Source organism: Petaurus breviceps, unplaced genomic scaffold (genome assembly GCF_028583685.1).
Source record: "Petaurus breviceps papuanus isolate PSGF00001 unplaced genomic scaffold, PetGlider_PUasm1.0 90281, whole genome shotgun sequence".
Lineage (NCBI taxonomy): Eukaryota > Metazoa > Chordata > Mammalia > Diprotodontia > Petauridae > Petaurus > Petaurus breviceps.
The window spans coordinates 1,051,980-1,079,035 of NW_027187205.1; the positions used below are offsets into that span (position 1 = coordinate 1,051,980).

Consider the following 27,056-nt stretch of genomic DNA (forward strand, 5'->3'; position numbering starts at 1 on the left):
TACTTCTCTTCCAGAAGATGCTGCTGTTGCAATATCTCTTCTGTCTGGGCAATTGGCCCCCAACTCAAAAACCCTTGACCTCATGAGCTCACAGGGTAGCCACCAGGGCTAGAAGTGACAATTTCTCAAGGAACTCAGCATTGTTGGCCAATACCTAAGAAAGAAAGCTTATGGGCGGCTAGGTGGCATAATGAATAAAGGACCACCCCTGGAGTCAGGAGGACCTGAGTTCAAATCCAGCCTCAGAAACTCGACACACTTACTAGCCGTGTGACCTTAGGCAAGTCACTTAACCCCAGTTGCCTTGTCTCTTCCCCCCTCCAAAAAGGAAAAAAAAAAAAGAAAGAAAGAAAGCAACCTTAAAATGCACTAAGACTTTTAGGGTACCTGGTATAGATGGGTAAACTGAGGCCAGAAATGAAGTAACAGCTAGCATTCACACTGCAGCTCCCTGGGAGATCTACACTTAGAAATGGACTCTGTCCCTCAGAACATTCTCCCCACTCAATAGACTAACACTCCCATAAGCTGGACTCTTTTAAAAGGGAAAAGAGCTGACAGAGACTTTTCAGACATAATAACTGCTCCTACTTTCCCATTCATTCACATCATGGAGGGATGGGAGGACATTCTATCACAAGTGAAAAGAACTGACAGCAAGACGAGATAAAATCTGGTGCCACATGGATTTCTCCAGAGTTGTTGCCTGATAGAGCTGAAGGCCACAGATTAGTAAGAGTTGAGATGTGTGTCTATTTTAAAGCTGTGCTTATACACCTTTCAAACAGGGGTTGTTTCACTCTCTCTACAATTACTATCACATGCTAGCACTGTACCTGGCACATAATAGATTCTGAATAAATATTTGTTGATTGAAAAATAAAATAAAATCGTGCACATAGGAATTACCTCTGCTGATACCATCCATAATGAAATCATGGGGACCATTCTCTGGTCACCGTGGATGGGGGCAAGGGGGAAGTATACAGATGTATGTATTATGTGTATTGTTATTTCCATTTTTTTCAGGTGAAGAAGGAAACTGAGGCACAGGGAAGAGAAATTGCTTTCCTATGACCACACAGCTAATAAGTGTCAAAGCCAGCATTAAATTTCTAAGGCCTGTGCTCCTTCTACTACACTACCCAAAATATTCCACCTTCCTTCCCTCCTTCAGTTTAGACTGTGACAGAAACTCTTTGATTTTGGAAGTCTCTGGCTCACTCTCTTCTCGCTTTGGATGAGGGCCCTTGGATTACATTCTCACTGGCTTATAGCCCATGCCTATGTGTCATTTTCCTCTCTTAACTTCTACCTAGCCTAGCCTGTCTCACTGGGTATTGTGTATAACAGAAGAATAACATCTCTGATATGCAGGTGACCAGCACACTTAGGAGTCAAAAATGGCCACACACCCCCTCCCCCACCTGGGAGGAGTTCACATTTCTGCCTGTTCCTCCTCTTTTCTTTGACCCTTCACCTCATAGGCTTTTCTTTAAGCAGGACAAACTAGGCTGTGGAGGCTGAGAGGTCAGATCCCTGGGTCTGATGGCTGTGGGATATCCCCAAAGGGTCTTCTTTGTTTTTCTCTGTCTTCTACCTGCTCCTGATGTCCTTGGCCTTGAACTCATTTAAGTGGGAGAGATGCCTCAGAGAGGAGATAGCTGGGAATCCCCAGACTTTTCCACTCCCATTGAACTCCTAAGTCATCCTTATCACTCTGAGCTCCTTCAAGAAAAACCAAACAGTTACTTTTTCCCCAGGGTTAGTATAATCGAGCATTTGTCCAGATAGCCCTGGGTTAACCTGCACTTCTAGTATTATTGTTGATTGTGTGTACCTGTATTTATGTACTTTTTTACATTTTTGATGATTTTATTGGGTTAGAGCAATAGAAACAGCATTTAATGTAGGGGAAGGATCAGTGGATTTGTGAAGTCCTTTGTCAAATCACTCAGCCTCTATGGGCCTCAGTTTTCTCATCTGGAAAAAGGCCGTTGGACTAGTTGATTTTTTTTTTTTTTTGCCTTTTGGAGGGCAATAGGGGTTAAGTAACTTGCCCAAGGTTACTGGGCTAGTTTTTTTGTGTGGGTGTTAAGTGTCTGAGGCCAGAACTGAACTCAGGTCCTCCTGACTCTGGGGCCTACTCCCTTTACTCACTGCGACACCTAGCCACCCCTAGACTAGTTGATTTTTTTTTTTTAAGCAATCGGGGTTAAGTAACTTGCTCAAGGTCACACGGCCAGTTATTTCTGGGTGTGGTGCTGAGTATAGGAGCCTGGATTTGGTCCAGGTCATCCCAACACTGGAGCCAAGCTGGTGCTCTTACTTGCTGTGCTACCTGGCCACCCTTAGTTGACTTTTTTAAGATCTCCTTTAGCTCTAAATCAATGTTCCTGTGACTTGTGACCTCCTGCAAAATCTGCCTAGCAGCCTGACATTGAGAAATAACTTTGTTTGGGGTAAAGTGTCAGGGGGTGCATGGGAGCCAGCTCCTAAGTTGTTCAGTTTTCAATTCAAGCATTTATTCCAAAGAAAATGAGCAAATGCTATAAATCAGGACTTGATTTATCGTTCTGTTGATTGTAGACTTAAGAAAACCATGGAGAAAATGTCAATAAGGCAAATTAAACTTAAACATGTGTTGTACACTTCAGAAAGCCGGTTGTTAAATATTTACCAGCCTATCCCTGGGTGTATTATAGAAGATCAATCATATTATCATAGAATTTAGAGCTTAAAGGATCTTCAGAAAATCTAAATCTTTGTTTTCTAGAGGAGAAAAATATGTTTTCCTCTCTAATTTGTAGTCCACTCAGCTGCCAAAATGCTCTTTCTAAAAGCCTGGGCCTGTCCCCACCCTACTCAAATATTTCTAGTTCCCTTGTTGCTGAAAGGTTTAACTACAAACTCTTCAGCCAGACATTAAAGGCCCATTGTCATCTGGCTCCTGCTTACCTTTCCGGTCTTATTTCATACTGCTTCCCTTCTTGAACCTGCCAAATTAGACTACTAGTTACGTCCTGACCTCAGCACTGCATCCTCTGCCTCTGTGGGCTTATGTGAGCCACTGTCCACACCTGAAATGAATGCCTGTCATCATTGCCTCTCAAAAGCATCAGTCATCTTCACCGTTTTTCTTTCTTTGAATCTCAGCTCAAAGGTGTACCCATCCCTGAGTCGTGGTGCTTGGGAAGAAGGCTTCCCCAGTCCTCCTTAATCTTAACGCCTTCTTTCCGAGACTGCCCCCGTTCACCCTGTATGCCTCTTGTTCACTCTTGTCTCTGCAATGGTCTGTGTGCTGTTTCTCCCACTACACTCTTTGAGAGCATGGACTATTTTTTGCCTTTCTTTTCATTCCCAGAGATGACCACAATGCCTGGCACACAGCAAATACTTGTTTCTACTCCTCCCTCTTGACTCCGCCCCCCCTTCCCCCCACAGCAAATACTTAATAAGTTGCTATTGATGGAGCCTTGTCTCCCTCCTTAAATTAACAACTGTGGCATAGTTATTTGTATTCACTTTATATTCCTCTTTCTTCTGTATAATGTAAGTTCCCTGAGGACAGAGACCTCTTTTGTTTTTGTATCCCCATGGTCTAGAACCAGCACCCAGACTTACCCAAGTACATAACAGGTATTTGTTGAATTTAAGTTATTTGCCCAAGGTCACTCCAAGTTAGGTAGTTAATGGAAAGAAGGAGGATTTGAATGCAATTCCTCTGATGACAAATCCAGGTCTCTTTCCATTACTCTTCATTGCTTCCTGACCAGTCCAATGCTTCATACTTCAAGACCTATTTCCTCTGTGAAGGCCTCCCTAGCACCCCTAGGCCATAGTGATCTCTTCCCCTCTCTGAATTCGGATAGCACTCCCTGCCTGTACTACTCAATTGGCACTTATCTTGAGATTCCCGGTATCAAAAGATGCCTTATTAAACTTTGTGTGTGTGTGCTTTTCTAATTTCTTCAGTTAGACTATAAGCTCCCCAAGGGCAGGTACCCCTCTTACACTTCATTATAGCTTCTCAGGAGAGCTTTTGCAGTGCTAGGTACAAAGTAATCATCAAGTAAATATTTGTTACTCATCTAGGGAGCAGGAAATGGTATATACTGTATATTTATATATTAAATGAATATTCTTTCCAGCTTTTTTTGACTCATTCTTTCAACAGACATTTATTGCCTACTGTGCATGCCCAGAACCATGCTAGGCACTGCCAACTGTGTATGTGCAAATCAGTATTTTAGTGTGCACCAATGCTTTGCTAGGACTGAAACACTGTCTCTGACGTTAGATAAAGGCCTCTGGTCCATTGTTTTCCCATGGCACTTCCCTGCTGATGCCAATGCTAATGCCAGAATTCTCTTAATGACAGTAGTCTCCTTGATCCTGTTCAGTAATCTCCTTCTGACAGCTGTGTCCTCTTTCATCCCAGGCAATGCCACCATCCTGGAGGCTAACTTCCCTCCTACTTCCCTTTTCCCTCCTCCTCTTCCCTCACTCCAGGAATCTTGTCCTTGGCCTGTGCCATCTTCCTCTGACATTCTCATCCCAGCTATGCCAGCTCTGTCAGGATCTTCTGGCTACCCTCTCAAGGCTAATCACTTGGGTCACTGCCACAGGGACTAATCTGCCAAACTTCTGGGCTCCTCGTGACTACTATGGGGGGGCAGGGGGGGAATACCTGCAATCCCAATTCTAACCCTATGCCTGCCTCCATATATGCTCTGCCACCTCTCCCATGACTACATTCCAGGCCTCAGCTTCTAACAGGGAGTGTGATGGATCTGACTGGCATCTGGCCAAATCACTCCCCATATGCTCCCTGATTCCTCTGCTCTCAATGAGGCAGGTCATTGCCAGGACAGCCAGAACGGGGGGGGGGGGGGGGGGGGGAAGCTACTGTTTACCCTAGAGTAAGCCTCTATTATCAGGAGAGTTGGGGAGTTGGGAAGGTGAGAGAGGGACTGGAAGTCTGGAGCAGAGGCTGAAAAGTGAGTTAAGGTACTAAATTTGTCCTAAGTGATCCTTATGAATTTGCTCTATTCCTCCAAAGAAAGTTGTCTCACTGCACAAAGGGGCTTAATTCTTTTTCAAGAAGGTGCCAAGTAGTGGCAGCAGAGAGAAAGAAAGCAAGAGGGAAAGGAAGATCAGGAAGGAAAGATGGATGGAGGGTGAGTGAGGGGTTAGGGAAGGGGCATAGGGTCAGCTCAAACTCTCCCACTGGACCCATTGGGTTGCTGCTGGCTCGGACACTCCTGGGGCCTCTGTTTAGGCAGCCTGTCATGCTAATAGAGATGGATGAAGCGGTAGAGGGAAAAGAACCAGATACTGGCTATTCCTCCTCCAGGAGATTGTCTGACAGGCATTCATTCCCAGGATGGTGTCTGCCCTCACGCCTGCTTTCCTCCCTTCCACCCCCCACTTCCTGGCAGGACATCCTTGGGAGGTGTCCCCTTAGGAAGTGGGGCCATGCCCCCGACTTCTGCCTAATGCCTTTTAGCTATCCCTAGTACTGTCAGAATTGTTCAGTCCCAGTCTGGGAACCCAGAAGCTTCCATTAGTAGGTTACATAGGTTGAGGATTTCTAAACCTCTGGACCCAATTTTATATCACTTGCAATTTGGAATGTGTAGGAAGCAGACTCATTTATTCGAGATTGTTCACAGATTGTATAAATGGTCATCAACTGTCAAAACTGAAAAGACTTAAGAGATCATCTAGCCCAAGGTCCTCATTTTACAGAGGAGAAAACAGGTTCAGAAAGAGGCAATAATTTACTCAGGGTCACACAGGGAAAGCTAGGCCTAGAATAAAATTCTCATGACTTCCATTCAAGTCCTTTTTCCATGATACCATGCTTTTTTTTCTAGAAACAAAGAGTTATTTACGCCTAGCTGGTACCTTCCTGTTGTCCTCATCAAACTTAGGTAGATGGTTACCACAGACTGACTGTACTTGTAGGAGATGATCTTTGGCATGTCCAGGAAATCATTCCCTTCACCAAATGGGAGAGCCTTACCCTATCCTGGTGTCCTGAAAGTGGTGCAAGGTTTAAGTTCAGTGAAAACATCACCTACTCCCTATGCATATAATCACCTCCCCTCACTCTGATGTCTGCAACTGGCCCCCTTGTTTTATGGTCATCAGATTCATTGTGTGGCCAGTTCCTCTCCTCCATCCGGATTTGATCATCCATAAAAAAATTAATGTTCACTGCAAATAAAAAAACACACACAACGGAGGAAGGCTTTTTAGGCAATCAATTAAAAGCCTGAGAGAGAGGGATTATCTCATTGAAATATCAATTTTTAATAACACTGCATCTTTGAGCTCCTCTAGAAAAACTCTCTCCATTTTATTTCCCTGGTTTATGGCTCTTCTACCCATGTGCTATAGAACCATCAGAGACATTCCCCAGGATAGCTCTTGGCAGAGTCTAGGGCAAGAGTCAAAGGGTTTTCTCTTCCAGGAGAGCTCAGCTCTCTTCTCTACTGCCTCATGGTCTAATGTCCTAGGCCTGGACTGGAACCTTCTTCTTGGGTTCAGTGTGTCCTTGGGCAAATCACTTCCATTTGTCTTTGTCTATTTCTGTACTTACTAGGGAAATGTAGGGAAGCTGGAGACAGTCCAGAGAAGGATGGAATTGATCAAAGCTTGGGAAAAAGGACCCTGGAGGAAAGGTGAAAGAAATTGGGATGATTTAACCTAGAGAAGAAAAAACTCAATGTTACTTAAAAGCAATCTTTAGAATCTCTTAATTAACAACTACTGAGCTGCTGCTATGTGCAAAATGTGTGTGTGGGGGGATGGAGGTGATCTCTATGGTCGTCTCTAGTTCTAGATCCCCGTGTATCTGTGTTCTGTAGGTCCTTAGGAGCTTCTGCTTCTCCCCATTTTAATGGGAGTGGGAGAAAAGAGATCAGTCCATAGACTCCACTGAAGGAGACATGTCAGGGTGCTAGAAGAGAAACAAATGAGGGAAATGGACAAACTGTGAAGACATCCTCATTTGGCTGAGGGTTGGCCTTGTATAGAGAAAGTCAAAAGGCATCAGGCGAGGACTGGCACTGGCTTCTTTCTCTGTCCCAACTGGAAAAAGTTGGTCTGTTTGGTCAACTGTGTACAATCCTGATGGAAAACTGGGTGACCTCCCTGCTTTCTCTTTTCATTGAGAAGCAAAGAACAAATAAGCCTAGAATGAAATTTGAGACCCCCTAAGTGATAAAAAAATGGATCAAAGACTCTGTTGATTAACACTCCTTTCTGCAATAACTATCAGAAAGACCTTTTTGACTGCCAGGGAGATGTGACAGTGAAATTAGTGAGCAGCCCAGGGTATGGAGCAGAATTTCTTTTGCAGGGTTTCATCTAAAGTAAGATAGCCTCTTCTTATTGAGAAGACAGCATGGCTTAGGAGATGCAGGGATGTACTCTGACCCAGGCAGAGGACTCTGTATTTAAGGCTATGAGTGCTATTGACCAAACTCACAAGCATGGCCTGCCTGCAAATTAAATTTAGCACTTTCTTTGAGTGCCATAGTATCACACACAGGAAAAGAGGAAGTCGTGAGGTTTGTTCCAAGCAATTGCCAGTGTTTTCCTGATAGATGAATCAAGAATAGCCCAACCCTTAGATGTGTTTCACAGATGGTAGCTCTACCTTTTCAATTGGGAGAAACATTCCTAACATATCAGCTGCTTCCCAGAGCAGCAACCTCCAATTCTCTGGGGCCAGAAAGCTTAGGGATCCATTTCTGTTATTGACTCAGTCTTTATCTTCTAGGGACTTGAGGAAGAAGAGCCTGGGCAATTGAGATGTTCCCATGAATCTTTGGAGAGAAGTTACGTCAAGTTTCTACCCACTTATCACTACTACCTCTCTACCATCTCCAGCAAACCCAGAGTTGTGGGGAAAACACAAGTGCAGAGCCCTGGATGGGAGACCTTGACTCCTAATTGTATATCTCAGGATTTCACCTGACTGGCTTGGCATATAACCTTGAACCTTAGTCTGCCTACTTTGGGGGTGGGGTCCAGGTGGTGGTAATGAAAATCTGGCTCATATCAAAATTGATGAAATTAAAAAAAATAAAATCCATAAGCTCTTGTCTGTTGAGGCCAAGATGATCTACAAACCTAGATATTATTCTCTATCCCTTCCCCTTCCTTCCCCCTTCTCCCCCCCCCCCCCCCCCCCCCCCCCCCCCAGCACGAATGCCTCCCCAAGCCCCATCCTCCTCAGGGCCATCTCAGTAGTAGCTGCATTTCAGGTCAGAAGAATGATTCATGAAGGTGTTTTTCTGTGGGGCAATCAGAAAGTTCCCAACTCAACATCTTTCTCTCTAGGGAAGAGTTTGGTACCAGTGCAAAGTTCTAGTGAGAATCCTTGTTATGTGCACATCTCTGCTCTTTCTCCCTCTCTGATTTCACACATTCCTTTTCTGATTCCTTTATTTTTCCCTTTTCACCTCTTCTCCCCTGCCTATAAACTAAGCTAGCTAGAGACCTGGTGTACAGCATTGTTCAGTCTCAGATATGCCTCTCAGTCAGAGAGTAGAAAGGCTGCCCTGCCCTGCCCTCAGGTATTGATTTGGGGGCCCACTGAGGGATGGCAGCCACTTCCTCTGTAGGACAATTCAGGGTTGGGCAGAATAGTGGGGAAAGGCTGTTCTAGAAGGAGACCCATGACCAGCCCCAGGGGATGACTGGGGGGGGGTAGGATGGGGGAGGGGGGGTTGTTCAAGCAATCAAGAGGAGGAACCAGCAGAACAAGTAGGTTTGGTTCAACTCAGCAACTTTCCCTTCTTCTCTCCACACCCCCCCCCAACTACACACACACCCCAGGGTGGTAGGAGGAGCACAGAGACATTTTGTCTAGGCATCTAATGTCCTTTTTCCTAGGGGGTGCTAGTTTTGGAGGAGGAAAAACCTTTAAGGGATTTCCTTCTCCCTCCTCCCCCCCACTCAGTACATGAAGCCCCCAGTCTTGAAGGGTGATGGGCAGAGCTGGGGGAGGGAAAGCAGCTGGCATCTCACAACCTTGCAATTACCAGCCAGCGAGGAGCCAGCCTGGCTTGGGAACAGCAGCTGGTTCTCTGGGCCCCGCTGGCCTCCCTCCCCCGTGTACTTACCACTTCTTCAAACACGTGATCCTTTCTCTTCCACATAGTCTTAAAGGCCTCTAAGCCAGATGGGTAGTTAATTCACCTCAACTATTCAGCAAGGATAGACTAGGGCAAGTTTGGGAACCCCTAAGGGAGACTGGAGTGGGGGGTGGGACAAAGGCTAGACAGCACAGGTTATCACCAAAAAAGATACAGCCTCCTGGGTCAATGCTGGTCTTGGACGGAAGCAGTTCTTTGATATAGGGAGAAGAGCACCTTAATTAGGTCCCTAGCAAGGAAGATCTCTGGGCAAGTCATCTCCTAAGCTCCCTAACTCAGGCTGCTTTGCCTTGGGGGCCCTGTGATTCTTACTTTACCTATGACGTCTTGGGCTCAGCAGAGTAAGAGCTTCAAGTCTGGAGGGGAAGAAGGAAGCATAGACTAACTGGGTGAGGGCCAGGAGGGACTTTCATTCTCAAGTCCAGCTGCCTGATTTTACAGATGGGCAGTTAAGTGACCTGCACAGGTAATGAAATTTGGCCTTAGCCCATCAAGTTTCCAGAAGGCTGGAGAGGGAGGCAAGCAGAGAAATGGACACAATGGGAAGGAGGGCAGGACTACAGGGGCAGTGGTCCAAGGAGAATGTCCTTCCTTAAAACTGATAACAATAATAATGCCTAGCCTCTCTATGGTACCTACTCTGTTCCAGGCACAACTGAGCGCTTTACAAATATTATCTCATTTGACCCTCCTGGGAGGTGGCTGCTGTTATCATCAACCCCACTTTATAGTTGATGAAATGGAGGCAGACAGGTTAAGTGATTTATATGCCATGGGTCACACTGCTAGGGTCTGATGGGGGATTTGAACCTGGATCTTCCTGATGCCAAGCCCCAAATTCTTTCTTCCTTGCCACCTAGCTGCCCCACTGGGTCACTGATCCTTGGTTCCCTCTCATCTCCAGCCCTGAGGATACTCTGCCCTCAGATCTCAACATCGAAGGAGTTGTGGGCTCCCTAGCTGACTGTGAGCTCCTTGACAACAGGGATCCAGGACTTGGTGCTTAGCACAGTAAAGTAGTCAGCTGACTGCTTGACTCTAAGTGGCAGAGTGTTCTGGAAGGATAATTTAGTGAAGAATGCCTTGAAGCCTTTCAGAAAGCTGTGCCCTGTTTGGGGGTAGGGGCAGGAGGGGGAGAGTAGACAGAGCCCTTCTTTTTTCTCCCTACCTTGAAGCCAGTGAGTGTTGAACAAGACCATATTTGGGGGCGGCTAGATGGCCCAGTGAATAGAGCACTGGCCCTGGAGTCAGGAGGACCTGAGTTCAAATTCAGCCTCAGATACTTGACACACTTACTAGCTGTGTGACATTGGGCAAGTCATTTAACCCCAATTGCCCTGCCTTCCCCCCTCCAAAAAGCAAAAAAAAAAAAAAGATGGTCTTTGAAGTGCCTTCTAGTTTTAACTTCCTGTCACTTCCTCTCTCTGGGTGTCAGTTTACCCATCCACAAAATGTGGGGGGATGGAGGTGATCTCTATGGTCATCTCTAGTTCTAGATCCCTTTGTATCTATGTTCTGTAGGTCCTTAGGAGCTTCTACTGTGTCTCCCCATTTTAATGGGAGTGGGAGAAAAGAGATCAGTCCACAGACTCCATGGAAGGAGACAGGTCAGGGTGCTAGAAGGGAAACAAATGAGGGAAATGGAAGGATGTCCTGGACAAACTGTGAAGACATCCTCATTTGGCTGAGGGTTGGCCTTGTATAAGGTCAAAAGGCATCAGGCAAGAACTGGCACTGGCTTCTCTCTGTCCCAACTAGAAAAAGCTGGTCTGTTCTCTGGTTTTGACACTCCTCCTTTCCTCTTCCCTGCTCCCTCCCTGCCCTGGCAAAAGAAGAGCTCTATTATCAAGAGGTGATTGCTACCTTTCCTTGCTGCTGCTGCTGCCTTTAGGGACTCTCTGAATCATGATGGCTTCAGTCTCCCTCCCCAACTCGTAATCACATGGAGACAGGAATGTCATGTGTATGTAGGGCAGTTGGGGTGGAGGGAGGGAAAGGGTGGGGGGTCAGTGGGCAGTGGGCTGGGCCAAGGGCAAAACTGTGAAATTAGTTTAAATGTGCTGCCATAGCAGTGGACAGCTTATTGGTTATGGAGTCAGGACAGCTGGGTGCTTCCCAGAGCTGGACCACTAGCTCCAAAACTTTTTTTCAGTAAGTCATTTCCCTTTCTGGAGCTGTTTCCTCATCTGTACAACAAAGGGTACTTGGATTAGATCTTCCCTCTTGATAATCCTTTTTATCTATGCCCCTCCCTGCCATCCTTGACTGCTGACTTTCAACACCCAAGGCATCTTTCTTGGGTTCCAGTGGAGAAAAGTCTTGACCTCACCTAGCTGTCCCATTAAGTGATCATGTGATACACTGGCATTTAGAATTACTTCTCACAGACACATTTTCATTTTTTTTGCTTTTTGGAGGGCCCAAGGTCACACAGATAGTTTTTTTGTGTGTAAGTGCCTGAGACTGGATTTGAACTCAGGTCCTCTTGACTCCAGGGCCGGTGCTCTATTCACTGCACCATCTAGCTGCCCCTGCACATTTTCATTTTTATAGCCAAATAAGCCAAAGAAAAAATTCAAAAGAAAGAATCTATTACAGAGGAATTTCAGTTGATGGTGATTGTTGGGAGTGATGGAATATGGGGTGGATGGGGGTGGGGGGAGCCCTGCCTGGGTGCTGTAGAGGCCTGCCTCCTTTCTATGATCACATCACGTAAGCAGACACAAAAGGGAGAGTCTGGGACCCAGCCAGGACACTCGATCAACCAGTGTCAAGGCTACTTATAGACTCACAGCATATGTCAAAGATGGAAGGGCCCTTAGGGCTCATTGAATCTAATTCCTTCATTTTTTAAAGCCAGGACTGGAACACAGGTCACCTGACTTCTAGATCTTTGGTCATTCCACTTTACTTCCTGGACTTGGTAAAGCCAAATACAACCAAGGACTATAGCAGGACATACTAATTCTAAGCTTTTCCTGAACAGCACCAAAATGCCCATCCCCCAGGATCTCAGCCTTCTCTGCCTCCCCCCTTTCCCTCCCCCCCCCCCAATCTCCTAGTGGAGATGGGAGGTTCCTAGAGATCTTGCACATGGAAGGAGTGGACGGGGCAGCCAGGCAAAGGAAGATACAGCCTCTGTAATTACTGCTCTGCATAGACACTATCTTGCCTGAGGTGCCAGGGAGTCTGGCAGGGAAATACCAACCCAGCCTGCCTAGGTCTGTTGTGTGTCTGAGAATGTCCCGGCAGCTGAATGGGATGGGGGATGGTAGAGGGGGACCCCGAGTGTGGTGGGGGAAGGAAGATTGGTTGGAGATTTGGCTTTGAAGGTTGTTGTCACCCTGTATACAGGACATAGGGCTAAAGGGCAAGACTTTTTAGTTTCTCCTTATGGTCAAGTTCTATTTTTTTTTTTTTAATCTGCCCAGGGCAGGAAACAATCCCTCCTAGAGAGGGCCCCTGACCCATCCCTCTCGCTGAGCTTTGGGAAGTGGAGGGGACATGGGGGCAGGATCAATTTCCCTGTGTCTCCCCATCACCCAACACTCCATCCAGCACCGCCTCTCAAGGAAACTGAGCGTCCAGGAAGAGAGCTGTTGCCTCTTGTTGCCGTGGCAACAAGCCCCACATTGCCCATAAAACCGGCTTGCACCATCGTTTTTAAATTTTTTATCATCATTTTAGGCCTGTCTCCAGGAATGGTATTAGAGTGTGGCTTGGTGACATGGAAATTGTCAGGGCCCATGTTTTATTAACACTCTTGGGGAAGAGGTAGAGGGGGAGTGGGCTGGGGCTGTTAGAACAATAACCTCCCTGCAGGACATGGTTTGGTTGGTTTGTCTTTCTCCTCCTCACCACCATGGTCAGAGAACTACAGAATCACACACTGTCGTCATTAGAACGGACCTTCGAAAATCATTTGGACTAATCTCTTCATTTTATAAGAGCAACAGAGATGCCCAGAGCGGAAGTGGATGGCCCAAGGTCACAGCAACAGAACCAGAATTAGACTTCAGGCCTCCTAACTCCCAGTCCAGGGCTCCTTCTCCCATGTCTCAGTGACTCTCCCAGAGCATGAAGGATCCCACACATTTGGGGTGCTCTGTCTAGGAAGCTGGCCCCCTATGACCTTGAGTGGAGGGGGAAGGGGCAGCAGGGCCTGAGACTGTCCCTCCCATCCTAGAGAGATACTTTCAAGATCAAGGATTTTCTTTTTGCATTCCCTAGTCCCTGCTTTTCCATACAGTCAGACTCAACCTCAGGTGATCTTAACTCAGTTTATTAAAAAAAAGTTTGGATTTGTAAAAATGTGCTTGTTGACCCACTGCTCTGTTCCATCAGGCCCCTGGAACTAGGGGTGGTCTTCCCAATGGCTTCCTGGCTTTCTTCTTTGCATGCAAAAGTCCAAAAGGGTACCCCAAACTGGGGAGAGGGAGTCTGAGTTAAATCCCTAAATCCTGTTAACAACAGGCAGCCTCTCCCTTAGTTCATATGTTTATAAAAATAAAACAGGTACAAGTACACACATGCATGTATGCATGCATATATGTATGTATATAATATATATATGTATAATAGAACATGTGTCCCACCTTTTTTAGGGAATTGGATAAGCAGGGTCCTGGTTGGTCTCAGCTTCCACTTTGCTCTTTAATGGCCCAATAAAGTTATCCTATGTTTAGAATGTCCTTGTTGATTTAGCAGAAGGTTGAGAGTAGGGTGGAGACAAAGAAGAGACTAGAAGAGGAGCAGGAGGAGCTGGGAGACCAGGGGAATGAAATCTGGCCAAGCAGGTGTATTGGATCACCTCTGCCTGTCCTGAGTAGGGTGCACCCTACCCTCAACCTGGTGAGGACCAAGTTCCAAGCAGCTTCCCACTTTGTCCTGGCGCTCACAGCCCAGGCCCAGGGCTGTCGACACTAAAAAGTACCAGCTGCAGTTCCTGGAGAGTTGGCCCAAGTAACGTTCCCTGATGCAGGCTGGCCCTTCCCTTGCACTAAGGGACTTGGATCTGTAGGTCCTCATCCTCATCCAGATCACTTGTACCATCCCCAGGTTCTTCAGTCCCAAACCGAGAGCTCCGGATCTTTCCAAAGAGAGGGGCATTCTGCTGCCGTCGAAGCCTGCAGAGACCGGGTGAGGAGTGGAAAGGAAGGATGAGACAGGGTCAGAGACTTAACAGAGAATACAGGAAGGAAATTCTAAATGTTACTGCTCCCACAAGTCCTGTTAGGCATATGGTACAATGGAAAGAACAGCTCAGGAGTCAAAAGGACCTGGGTTCAAATTCTGCTTCTGACACTTGCTACCCATGTGACTTTAGGCAAGTCTTATAAGCCTTCCTAAACCCAAATTTCCTCAATCTGTAAAAATGAGGGGGAGGGGCAGTTGGCTCTCAACCCAGCTCCAAGCTTGACCACCAATCTCTTCTCAATAGACTCTCTAGGTATGGGACAATGGGAGGAGCCCCAGACTGGAAGGAGTGAGTGTGACTCCTGGCCCTCAATAACAGTGTAAACCTCATGCTAGGCTTCTAGCTTCACTGTGCCTCAGTCTGACTGCCCTACATTCCCCAAGCTGGTCTGAGGGTCTCCTAAGAAGCAAAAGCATTTTTAGAAGTATAAAGTGCTCCGTAGCTAGGTGTTATACAGTTAGACGTAACTACAGGGCAGGGTGGAAAGGGCACTGGGCCTGGAGGCAGGAGGACCCAGGTTCAAGTCCTGTCTCACGCACTTCCTAGCTGTGTAATCCTGGGCAAGTTACTTGGCTTCTGGTTGCTTCAGTCCCTTCAACCGTTCAACTGTAAAATGGGTACAATAATAGCACCTACCTCACCAGGTGGCTGGGAGGACCAAATGAGACTGTCTTTATAAAGCTTAGCACAGTGCCTGGCAAATTGTTGTTGTTCAGTCATGTGTGACTCTTTATCTAGCCCATGGACCATACTGTCCTTGGGGTTTTCTTGGCAAAGGTACTGTAGTGATTTGCCATTTCCTTCTCCAATGCATTAAGATAAATAGGGTTAAGTAACTTGCCCAGGATCACAGAGCTAGTAAGTGTCTGAAACCAGATTTTGAACTCAGGTCTAGCACTCTATCCACTCAGCCACCCAGCTGACTCCCACCTGGTAAACAGTAGGTGCTTAATAAATGCTTATTCCCTTTCCTTCCTCATCCCTACTAATTCAGACACAACTAGCATTGTGACCCTTGGCAAGTCACTTAATCCTGTTTGTCTCTGTTTCCTCATGTGTAAAATGAGCTGGAGTCAGACCTGAGACCAATTCTTGCCTCAGACAGTACCTCTGTGACACTTGATTAATCATTTAATCTCTGCTAGCCTCAGTTTCTTGATCCATAAAATGGGTATAATAGCTCCTACTTCATGGGACTGTTGCGAGGATTAAATGAGATACTATATGTAAAGTACTTTGCAAATCTTAGAGTGTTATATAAATGCTAGAGGTTATTAAAAATAAAGGATTAGAGGGGTGGCTAGGTGGTACAGTGAATAGAGCACCAGCCCGGAGTCATGAGGACCTGAGTTCAATTCCGGCCTCAGACACTTAACAAACACACAAAAAAACCCTAGCCATGTGATCTTGGGCAAGTCACTTAACCCCAATTGCCCTACCTTTCCCCCTCCAAAGAGCAATAAATAAATAAACAAAGGATTAGAGTCATTACCCAGCTGTCTGGGGTATAATGATGCTCAGGGACAGGAATGAAGTTAATGCCTTATTCATGTGGCTTAAACTATGGGAGAAGAGCCATAGATCTTATATAATTAATGAATCAAAAGCATTGAGCATGAATGTGTACCCAGCACCCACAAAAGTGAATGCCTCATAAAGGAGCAGAAGTGATTCAGGTTCTCTGAATTATGACAGAAGAACAAAGGCTCCAGAAGGCCCTCCTGAATCAGAAAGGCCTCAAGTACAGGTTTGTACTGTCTGTCCCATTTCCAAACTCCACCCTGATCAAGTCAGTCAGCATCTATTAGGTGCCCACTGTGTGCCAGGCATGGAGCTGGTCAGCAGAAAGCAGTCCCTGTCCTCAAAGAGCTTATATTACATATGTTGTTGTTCAGCCATTTTTCAGCTGTGTTTGACTCTCTGTGACCCCACCTGGGGTTTTCTTGCAAAGACACTGAAATGGCTTGCCATTTCCTTCTTTAGCTCATTTTACAGATGAGGAAACTGAGACAGAGTTAAGTGACTTGCCCAAGGTCACACAGCTAGTGTATGAGGCCACATTTGAACTCAGGTCTTCCTGACTCCAGATCTGGTGCTAGTCTATTCACTGAGCCACCTAGCTACCCAGTATAGAGGTAAATAGATACAAGGTAATTTGGGGAGAAAGCACTAGCAGCTGGGAGGTTCAGGAAAGGTCTCAAGGTGGAGCTTAAGCTGAATTGTGAAGAAAGCAGAGATTCTGAGAGACAAATGTAGGGAGGAAGTACATTTTAGGGGAAGAAGTCAATGAAAAGGCACACCTGAGGAACCCAAGCATCGTGTCTGCAGAACAGCAAGGCCAATCTGATTGGACTGCAATGTTATGTGGAGGGGAGTGGTGTGTAATAAGGCTGGACAGGTAGGTTGGGGCCAGGTTGTTAAGGAATGTATATATCAAGAGGATTTACATTTGATTCTGGAGATACTAGGGAGTCATTGAAGTCTATTGAGAAGGAGAGTAACATGGTCAGATCTGTGCTTTGGGAAAATCAGTTTAGCAATTGTGTGATGTGTGATGAATGGATTGAAGAGGGTGAGGAACTTGGGTCAGGGAAACCTATTAGGAGGGTATTTCTTTTTTTTTTTTTTTTTTTGCAAAAAACAATTTAAAAACATTTTAAACATTTGTTTTTAAAACTTTGAATTCCAGATTCTCTCCCTTCTCCCCTCTTCACCCACCCCACTGAGAAGACAAGCAATTCAATATAGGTTATACATGTGTAGTAATGCAAAACATTTCCATAGTAGTCATATTGTGAAAGATTAACTATATTTCTCTCCATCCTATCCTGCCCCCCATTTATTCTATTTTCTCCTTTGACCCTGTCCCTTTTCAAAAGTGTTTGCTTCTAACTACCCTCTCCCCCAATCTGCCCTCCCTTCTATCATCTTCCCTCTTATCCCCTTCCCCCCTACTTTCCTATAAGGTAAGATACCCAATTGGGTGTGTGTTATTCCCTCCTTAAGCTATATCCAATGTAAGGTTGACTCATTCCCTTTCACCTTCCTGCTCTTCCTCTCCATAACAGCTTTCTCTTGCCTCCTTTATTTGAGGTAATCCACCCAATTCTATCTTTCCCCCTCTCCTCCCAATATATTCCTCTCTCACCTCTTAATTTTATTTTTTGATACCATCCCTTCACATTCAATTCACCCAGTGCCCTAAGAGGGTACTTCAATAGCTCAGAGAAGAGGTAATGAGGGAGTGGAGAAAAGGGGAGGTATGGAAGGAATCTGGTGGGGGAAAATAAGATTTGGCAACTTACTGGATAAATGGGACAAGTGAGGAGATATGGATAACCCCAAAGCTGTGAACCTGAGTGACATAAAATATGGTGGTACTATCCACAGAAAGAGAGGGATATGCAGAAAAGAGATGAGTTTTGGTAGAGAGATGACGAATTTAGCTTTGGACATGCTGAGTTTGAGAGATGTCTACTGAACAAGTGATTCAAAATTCTAGTGGGCAGTTGGTGATGGAGTTTAGGAGAAAGGAGGGCAAGAAAGACAGCTCAGAGATGATAACTGTGCCCCTGTGAGTTCTGAGGTCATCAGGAGAGAGAGTGTGTAGGGAGACAAGAGGGCCTGGAATGGAAGCTTGGGTGGACACCAACAATGGCAGGGATGAGGCTGATGGTGACCCAGCAAAGAAGACGGAGGAGCAGACAAGGAAGGACAGTGTTACAAAGACCCAGAAAGGATAGAGCATTTAGTAGAAGTGGGTGGTGAATAATGTCAAACGATTCCAAGAGGCCAGGAAGAACGAAGTCAAGGGAAAAGCCATCCACTCAATTTGGTGACGAAGAGCCCACTGGTGACTTCAGAAAGGGCAGCTTCAGTTAAGTGAAGAGGTCAGAAGTCTGAGAATGGAAGAAGAGATACAGGAAAACCATTTGAGGGGACGGTAGGGCCTAGGAACGGATTTTTTAAGGAGGTGGGGCATTTGCATGTGATTGCAGGAACTAGGGGAGGAATACAGAGAGACTGAAGATTAAGGGGTGGGGAATGGCAGAGGAGACAAGCTGCTGGATTGGACTGCCAGGCTCATCACCAGGTTGCTGCAGAGTAATTGCTTTTTTTGGCACTGAATTTTTTTTTTTTAAAGACTAAACCTCCTTGACAATCCCACTACTGATACACTCAAGAACTTTCACCTGTTCCATCTCAGACCTGGGATAGTTCACTTTTCCTTAGGCAGCCTAGTGGTCTCCATGATGCCAGCTGGGGGGGGGGGGTGGAAGGGTTCACCACATTGATGAATTAGTGAAAATATCTGATTGAGCTAAGGCCACTGTAGCCAGGAGTTCCCAAGCTCAAGAGATCCTCCATCCTCAGCCTCTGTGGGAGCTGGATTATGGGCATGCATCACCACACCGGCCACAGCAACTTTTAAAGAGTACCTACTAAAAAAATTTTTTCCCCTTAATTTAATCATCCATTTATTCATTTCAACAAGAATGGAGTGCATGCTATGTGCACTGTGCTAAGTTCTGAGCACTTGCAAAATTGTAAAAGGGCTGCAATTTGTGTCTGTAGAAGGAATACAAACACTGAGGAAACCCACCAATCCTTGAAGGACTAACTTTGCACATGTCCAGCACTAAGGCAGGCTCTGGGAGTTTGTTGTTGTCCGTCTGATTCATTGTGACCCCATTTGGGGTTTTCTTGGCAAAGACATTGGAGTGGTTTGCCATTTCCTTCTCCAGCCCATTTTACAGATGAAGAAACTGAGGCAAACAGGGTTAAGTGACTTTGAACTCAAGAAAATTAGTCTTCCTGACTCCAGCCCCAGCACAGCTTGAGTTCTGATCTAGTCTCAGATACTCCTACACTTTGTGACCCTAGGCAAGTCACTTAACCTCTTCAACTAGAAGATGGGGATAATAACCACATCTATCTCTCTGGGTTGTTGTGAGGATTAAATGAGATAATATTTGCAAAGCACTTAGCACAGGGCCTGGCACAGTAATAAATGCTAGCTTACTTCCTTCCTATTGATTTCCCTAGGTTCAGAGGAACCTTTCAAACCGAAGCCATGATTATTGTGTCCTTCGAAATATTTTCTCTGTCACATAATGGTTCCAACTCCATAAGGGGTCTTAAAAATCCAGCAAAATGAGTTTCAACTTTTATGATTTCTGACCAGAGAAGCCACATAGTGTGTTCTTGTGCTGTTTTCAATAACAAATCAACAAACATTTTAAAGTACCTACTGTGTGCAGAGCCCTATCCTAGGCACCAGAGGAGAAGTCAAGTTTATGTACAATACAGGCAGTGTCTCCTAGGGCTCCCAGTCCAGTGGGTGAAGATTTGGAGCTTGGGTGACTGGGATGAAAATACTTCCCTTAACAGGGAAAAGAGGTCCCTGCCTGGGAGTGTAGAAGATTAGAGACGGCATAAAGGACCAAGGGCTGGAAGGAGGCAGGAAGATCTGGGTTCAAATCCTTATTGATTGCGTGATCCTGGGCAAATCAACCTAGCCTGGCTTAGCCTCAGTTTCCTCAGCTGTAAGCTGGAGGTGATACTAGCATGTGGTTCACACAGGGCTGTTATCAGGATCAAATGAGATAATATATGTAAAGTGCTCTTAAACCTTAAAGCACTATAGAAATGTGAGTTAACATTATATTCCTGCTGGAGCAAAGGCAGCACGGAGGAGAGGCAGCTGCTCCTGCCTGGCTCACCCCCACCCCCTGCAGCCCCTTATCCTCACTGGCTCTGAGCAGGCTTGTGGAATAGACTTGATAGAAAAGACTGAAATTGCTTTATGGCTTTTCTAATCCATAGTACTTAGCAGCAGCACATTACAGGCTGGAGATGTTATTTAGGGAGTGGCAGGAGGGAAGTAAGGGGAAGCAGACAAACAAAGAAAAAGGCTGTCTTCCAGAGGGCAAGACCTTGGGCCTGGGAGGATAAGAAATTCCCCCTGGACCCTAGAACTCATCCTTTTTTACGTCTAGGATTGGGGAATGGTGGGGTGGGGGTGGCGCGGAGTAACAGAGAGCAGGTGGTTTGATGGGGGAGAGATGGCCATATGCTTTCCAGGGTTCTCATTTTATAAGTCTTCCTCCAACACACACACTGAAGAGGGGCAGCATCTCCTAAGCTTCTCTCTCTCTCTGTCTTGGTCTGTGTCTCTTTCTCCGCCTGTGTACACACACAAACCTACATACACTGAACAGGGGCTTCTCTTGGACCTCTCCCCCGCCCCCTTCCCTCTCTCCCCCTTCTTCCTCTCCTTCCCTCTCTCTTCTCTCTCCCTTCTCTTTCTCTCTATCTTCTGTCTCTCTCCCTTCCCTTCTCCTCTCCCTCCTTCCTTTTCTCTCTCCCCTCTCTCTTTCTCCCCTCTCCCTCCCTCTCTTTCTCATAATGGCTGGGAGGCACTGGCACCAGAGCTCAGATTCTTCAACATCATCTGGGCTAGCCCATCATTTGACTTGCCCAAGGTAGCACAGCCAAGTTGTGCAAACCCAAGACTTGTGCCCTTGAATCCACAGTACTTTCCATTATGCCTCCTGCCAACCCCATTCTTCCCTTCTACTTGCTGCAGAAATGGATCTGGCTCTCAGAGCCTATCTTAGATTGGAGGCTCTGCAGCTCATCTGTTAGGGGGTAACTACAGCAGCAACTGGCATTTATGTAGCACTTTAAGGTTTGCAAAATAATACAAATATTATTTCATTTTATCCTCACCACGACAACCCTGGGAGATTGGTGCTATTATTACCCCCCTTTTATAGTTGAGGAGATTGGTAGGAATACCCTAACATGGGCCCTTAGCTCAACCCAGCTTGATATGGGTTTGGTTGGTATGGGGAACTTGGAGCCTCAAGGCTACATGTGGCCCTCTAGGTCCTCAAGTGTGGCCCTTTGACTGAATCCAAACTTCACAGAATAATCTCCTTAATAAAAGAATTTGTTTTGTAAACTCAGTCAAAAGGCTGCACCCAAGGACCTAGAAGGCCACATGTGGCCTTGAGGCTACAGGCTCTCCACCCCTGGCTTAGAACCTTACCTTGGACCTTGTTTGGGCTGAAGAGGCAGTCTTTTCTCCAGTAATCCCAGTGCCTGGGTCTGGGCCAGAGGGTCTTTCCTTTCTCCAATCAGGATGAGTGAGGAAGGAGAAAACAGCTCAAGGAATAAGCCATTTCCTGATTAACAGGCCTCCAGGAACTCCTACTGACCTCAGAATCAGATCTAGACTCTTCTGTTTGGTGTTCAAGGCCCTGCACGGTCCACTGAGTCTTATCTTCCATGATTCCCTAACATTTAATTCCTCAATGTATGAGTTATTTGATTGGAAAGAATCTTGGAGATCACTTAATCCAGACCACTTAATTTATAAGGTGTGGTCCAGAAGGGTTAAGTTCAAGGTCACCCGGGTAGTAAATTTGGAAGAAAAAAAAAAGGGCCAAGAATTAGATCTTCTAATTCCAAATATGGAGGGGGAATCTCTTCATACAATACCACCAATCCAGTGGACCCCTCCATTCCAGCCAGGCCAGTCTCCTTATTTTCTGAACATACCTAACTCTTCCCCTTAGTTCAGAACATTCTCCCCCTAGGGTACTTGTTTGCCCATCCTCTTTGCTTATCCAAAGTCTGACCATCACTGAGGGTCTCTCCCCATACACACTCCCTTTCTCTGAACATTCCCACAGTATTTGGGGTCTTTGTCAATATCTTGGGTGTGTTGACCAGATACTAATTGATATTGTTACTTAACTTCATCCCCAGTGTATGTCCTAGACCAAAGGTGGGGAGCCTGTGGCCCTCTAGATCCTCAAGTACAGCCCTTTGACTGAATCCAAACTTCACAGAACAAAGGATTCCATCAAAGGGCCACACTTGAGGACCTAGAGAGCCACAAGTGGTCTCAAAGTTCCTGGTTCCCCACACCCATGGTAGATACATTCTAGATTAGATAAACTTCTGCCCACAGTATAACTGTGGTCCTCCATAAAGACTTGGAGCCCCAAAATGGGCAGATATGGGTCTTTTTTTGGACTCCCTGGAGGGGGAAGGCGACCTCTGGAGATTTCAAGAGCACAGACAGGAGATAGGGCAGTGAACAGGGTGTCAGGCAGCTCTGTGTCAGCGCTTCACTTTCCTGCTGTCAATGGAAAAGCTCTCAGCCTCTTCCCAGGCCCTTGTTCTTCTTCACATTAAAATTCCATCGGTCCAAAATTTACGAGCCAAACTCCAGCTCAAAGCCACTCGACTGCTGATGGAGAGAGCCCCCTCCCTTTCTCCCCCTCTCCCCCTCCTGCACCCATAACTCTCTCGGTAAAGTGGCCTCAATGGCTTCATCTTTACTGGAAGGCATGAATTATTAAGGGAGGGGGGAAGGGAGGGGACCAAGCCTCCATTACTCCTACATGATTTAGTGGCGCTGTCCCCAGAACATTAAAAAACAAAAAGTTGAAAAAAAAGAGAAAACCACTTGGCAGCCCCTCCCTAGATGAAGGCACTTCAGAGCTCAGCCCTCATTGGGCCACAGTCCATTTCAAGGGGATTTATTGCTGCAAAGGCACTTGAATGCCAAATAATTTTTTTTTTAATCTTAAACAACTTTTTAAGAGCTAGAAAATGGGAGGATCTTAAAATGTGTAGAACTCCTTTTCTGTTTTTGCAGCCCTGAAGAGTTCTCCCTTAGGGGATTTTTGGGCCTAATAATCTCCTGGTACATGAGATCTATTTGGGATGCAGTAGGAGAACTCTCCCAAGAACCCAGGGTCCCGGGCCAAGTGTGCAGCAGGTCCCATGATACAGTGTCCTAGGCAGGGCTATAACTTGTATGTGAAAAGGAGACATACAGATCTGAAGATGATGGTGCCCAGAGACCAGGTCAGGGGGCCCAAATGGGAATGGTTCTGTGAATGTGTGCATCCCTTTGGGTTAAGGCCTCCTCTGTTCCAATGCCGGGTGGGTACAGATCTGGGCAATGAGACACAGAAGAGCCATTTGGAAGAATGGCAAATAAAAGGGAGCTAGGGAAGGTACTAATAATAATAGCTAACACTTGCATAGTGTTCACTGTGTGCCAGGCACTGTGTGAAGCACTTTAGAATTACCATCTCTTTTGATCCCTATAACAACTCTGGGAGGTAGATGCTATTAATTATCCCCATTTTACATATGAGGAAACTGAGGCAAATAGAAGTCAACTGACTTATCCAGGGTTCACATGGCTTGTAAGTGTCTGAGGCTGGCTTTGAATTCACATCTTCCTGATTCCAGGTTTATCCACTTCCCCACATAGCTGCCTAGGTAGGGTTGCAGAGTTTTAAACTAGTTAATCCTGCTTATGGAAATCAAAGGGCCCTTTGGCCCTTAGGGGAGTCTTGGCCTCAGGCACATCACTGCTGTTACCCACACAAGTATCTTGGTGCTCAGGGCCTGAGGAGAGGACTCCAAGCTCCATTTACTGATTTTAAAAAAGGACAATTTATTGCCTTGCTTTCCTCCCTCCAAAAAAAAGGAGAGGGAGGGGAGAACTAGGTATGAGAGTGAATAGAGCACTGGCTCTGGAGACAGGAGGACCTGACTTCAAATTTGGCCTCAGAAGCTTGATATGCAAGAGATGTGTGACCTTGGGGAAGTCACTTAAGCATTGCCTTGCCTTCCTCCCTCCAAAAAAAAAAAGGACAATCTGGGCCCACTATGTTCTCTAGCTTCTCCCTTACAAGGAACTCAAAGCACTCTTTCCTGAGAGGCTCCATTTAGGAAAAAAAAAAGTTGAGAAAGGTCAGTGGAGGGCTCAGCAGCTAAATAAAGGAGGATACAATCCTTATGAAAGGATGGGATGGGCCTAGCAGGGCTCATGGAAAGATCTAGAGATAAGAAGGGATGTCTCTTGTCAGTCTCTTCTGGAGCTTCCACCCAAAAAGCCTGGTCCTTTATTTTTAGACTCTTTTTTTGAGTGGCAATCAGGGTTAAGTGACTTGCCCAGGGTCACACAGCTAGTACTTGTCTGAAGCCAGACTTAAACTCGGCTCCTCCTCACTCCTGGGCCACTGCTCTATCCATCGCAACCATCTATAAACAGACTTTTATCTTGTTGAGGCAAAAGAATAAGAAGGGCAGGTGAGCAAAGAAAGAGGAAGTTAATGAAGAAGAAAGCAGGCATTGAATTACCGGATATTAGAATACAGAACATTGCATGTCAGAGCTAGGTGGGACCTCACCTAGTCTAGTGCCCTCATTTGACAGATAAGGAGACTGAGGCCCAGAGACAGGACAAGACTTGCCCAAGGTCACAGATGGAGGAAGAAGCTGGGCATTAAGAAAGGGGAGGTAGAGAATGGAAATGTAAATCTGGAGGGAAGGAGAAAGAGAGAGAAGAAGGGAGAGAGAACCCAGAGAAAGCCAAAAGGAATGGGAATCTAAGAGAGGAAGGGGAGGGTGTGAGAGTGAGTGAAAGCTGAAGAGTTTGATGGATGGTGAGAGGGTGAATGGAAGTCCAGGCCCCAGAGAGCTCCCCAGGGACCAGCCATCACACACCCGCTGATAAGGCAATCTCTTTAAAGGCACTTACTGAACATTCCCTTCTCATCAACTCTGGGCTGACCCTTCCCTTCAGCTTCCCCTTTCTCACTGCTTCGCCCAGAAAAGGAGATGAGGGTAAGTGGATCAGACCAGTCTGAAGAGTCTTTATGCAGCTGATAGCCTTGGCTATTTGTCAATGACAGGAGGTCATGGACATTTTGGGGCTCCCTTCCTGTCTTGGGGTGGAAGAGTGGTGAGGAGACAGAGGGAATGTACTTACAAGGAATCCCAGACTCCCTCTGATCCAGGCTTACTATACTTTACCATCATATTCAGATATCTGGGTCACTCTCAGCTTCTGGGGGCTGAGCCCAGACCAGATATATAAGAATCTCTCTCCTCACTTGGGGCCCAGTCTGTTGAGGTGCAGGCCCAAAGTTGGGAAGCCAGAGATTCTTCCCAAGGAGCTTCTTATCTGACATGCCAGTTACCCTCCAGACCCCCATTTCCTGCCTTTGATATGTGTCCTTCCTGTTCTCCTTGTTCCTGGGTCCCCCCTCCCCAGATTTCCATCCTAACTTTTCCAGCTGTGCAGGCCTCTTCCCAGTCCTTCCCACCCCCAAGGCTTTCCCCCATCCCTATCCTCTTCCTTTCTCAGGTCACTCCTCCCTGGCCCCTTTCCCTTCCTGTCTGGTCAACAACAGGATCCTGCCCCTGAATGTGAAGGAACTGAGTCTTCTCCCAAATGCCCCAGGCCATGCCCCCCTGTGGCTGGCCTGTTAATGGTTAAGGACTGTCTGACTAATCTGGTGGGCCTACCCCAAAGCTCGCCAAATCTCCCAGGATCCCATGAGCCTGAATCCAGCAAGTGCTCCCTGAACCACTGAGGCAACCCAGGAAATCTGGGTGTGATCACTGTTAATGGCAGAGGGACCCGCCAGGCTATTCTTCCCCCCACCCCAAGGCCTCTGTGCCCCTTTTCCAGCACATATACCTCGATTGCAGATGTTCCAGCTGTACTTGCAGATTCTCACTGTGTTCCGTCTGCTCGTCTAGGGACCTCTGCAGCTTCCGAGCCTGGTTGTGGGCTTCATCCAGCTACAGGGTGGAGACAGCAGCAATCACCCCGGGGTCAGGTCCCTACCCACCCCTCCATGAGATGCTGAAATTCACAGCTCCCTCCACCCAAGTCCTCTGCTCTGTCTGCCTTTCTAAATCCTGGCCATCCTTCAAGGTCTATCCCCAACTCCTCCATACAACCATCTTTGTCCCTACCCTAGCCCCCTCAGCTTATGGCAATCCCTCCCTCCCATGAACTCCTACAGCCTGTAACCCCCCTCCCTCCCATCCATCTGGTACTCTACATATACTTACTGCCTAGCATCCTCATCATCATTTTTTAACTACAACCATCAGTAATTGCATTAATAATGAGAATTCCTATTTTTGCAATATTTATATTATGGTTAACTAGATGTAATATAATATTTATATTATAATATAACCTGATTTTCTTACAACAGTCCTATGAGGTAGGTAGTGCAAAGATTACTTCCCTTTGGAAACTGAGGTTCACAGAGGTTGTGACTGGCTCAAGGCCACTTACCAATGATAAGTCCAAACTGGAATTTGATGGCAGGTCTGCTGTCTAATGGGTCTAATCCTCTTTCCACTACATGAGCTATCTCTATAGTATTTTTTTTTTTGCACTTTGGAGGGGGGAAGGCAGGGCAATTGGGGCTAAGTGACTTGCCCAAGGTCACACGGCTAGTAAGTATTAAGTGTCTGAGGTAAAATTTGAACCCAGGTCCTCCTGACTCCAGGGCCAGCGCTCTATTCACTACGCCACCTAACCACCCCTGTCTCTATAGTATTATTGGTTCACTTTTTATATGCCTGTATCTCAACTTTCTTTCTAGATGGGAAATTCCTTGAGGGCAGAGGCTGTACTTTTCTCGTCTCTATATCCTGGTAGTGTGCAGCACAGAGCCCCAGCACTGGGGCTATGCTACTGGTGGTTAGGTGGAATCAGGAAGCCTTGAGTTCAAATCCTACTTTCAGACACTTACTAACCATGTGACCCAGGGTAAGTCACTCAGCTTTTTTCAGTCCCAGCTTCTTCATCTGTAAAATGGGGATGATAATCGCACCTACTGCAT

At 46.3% G+C, this 27,056-nt stretch overlaps 1 protein-coding gene across 1 annotated transcript in view; it reads right to left on the reverse strand.

Moving 5' to 3' along the window:
- Nucleotides 1–13,439: 13,439 nt before the first annotated feature.
- CCDC102A (coiled-coil domain containing 102A) overlaps nt 13,440–27,056 on the reverse strand; it is a 47,490-nt gene continuing 33,873 nt past the window's right edge. Inside the window, exons 8-9 of the mRNA XM_069107818.1 lie at nt 25,892–25,995; nt 13,440–14,299 (exon numbers count right to left, since the gene is read on the reverse strand). Of these exons, the coding sequence (XP_068963919.1) occupies nt 14,173–14,299; nt 25,892–25,995 (231 nt within the window). The 3' untranslated portion in view covers nt 13,440–14,172. The remainder of the gene's footprint in view (nt 14,300–25,891; nt 25,996–27,056) is intronic.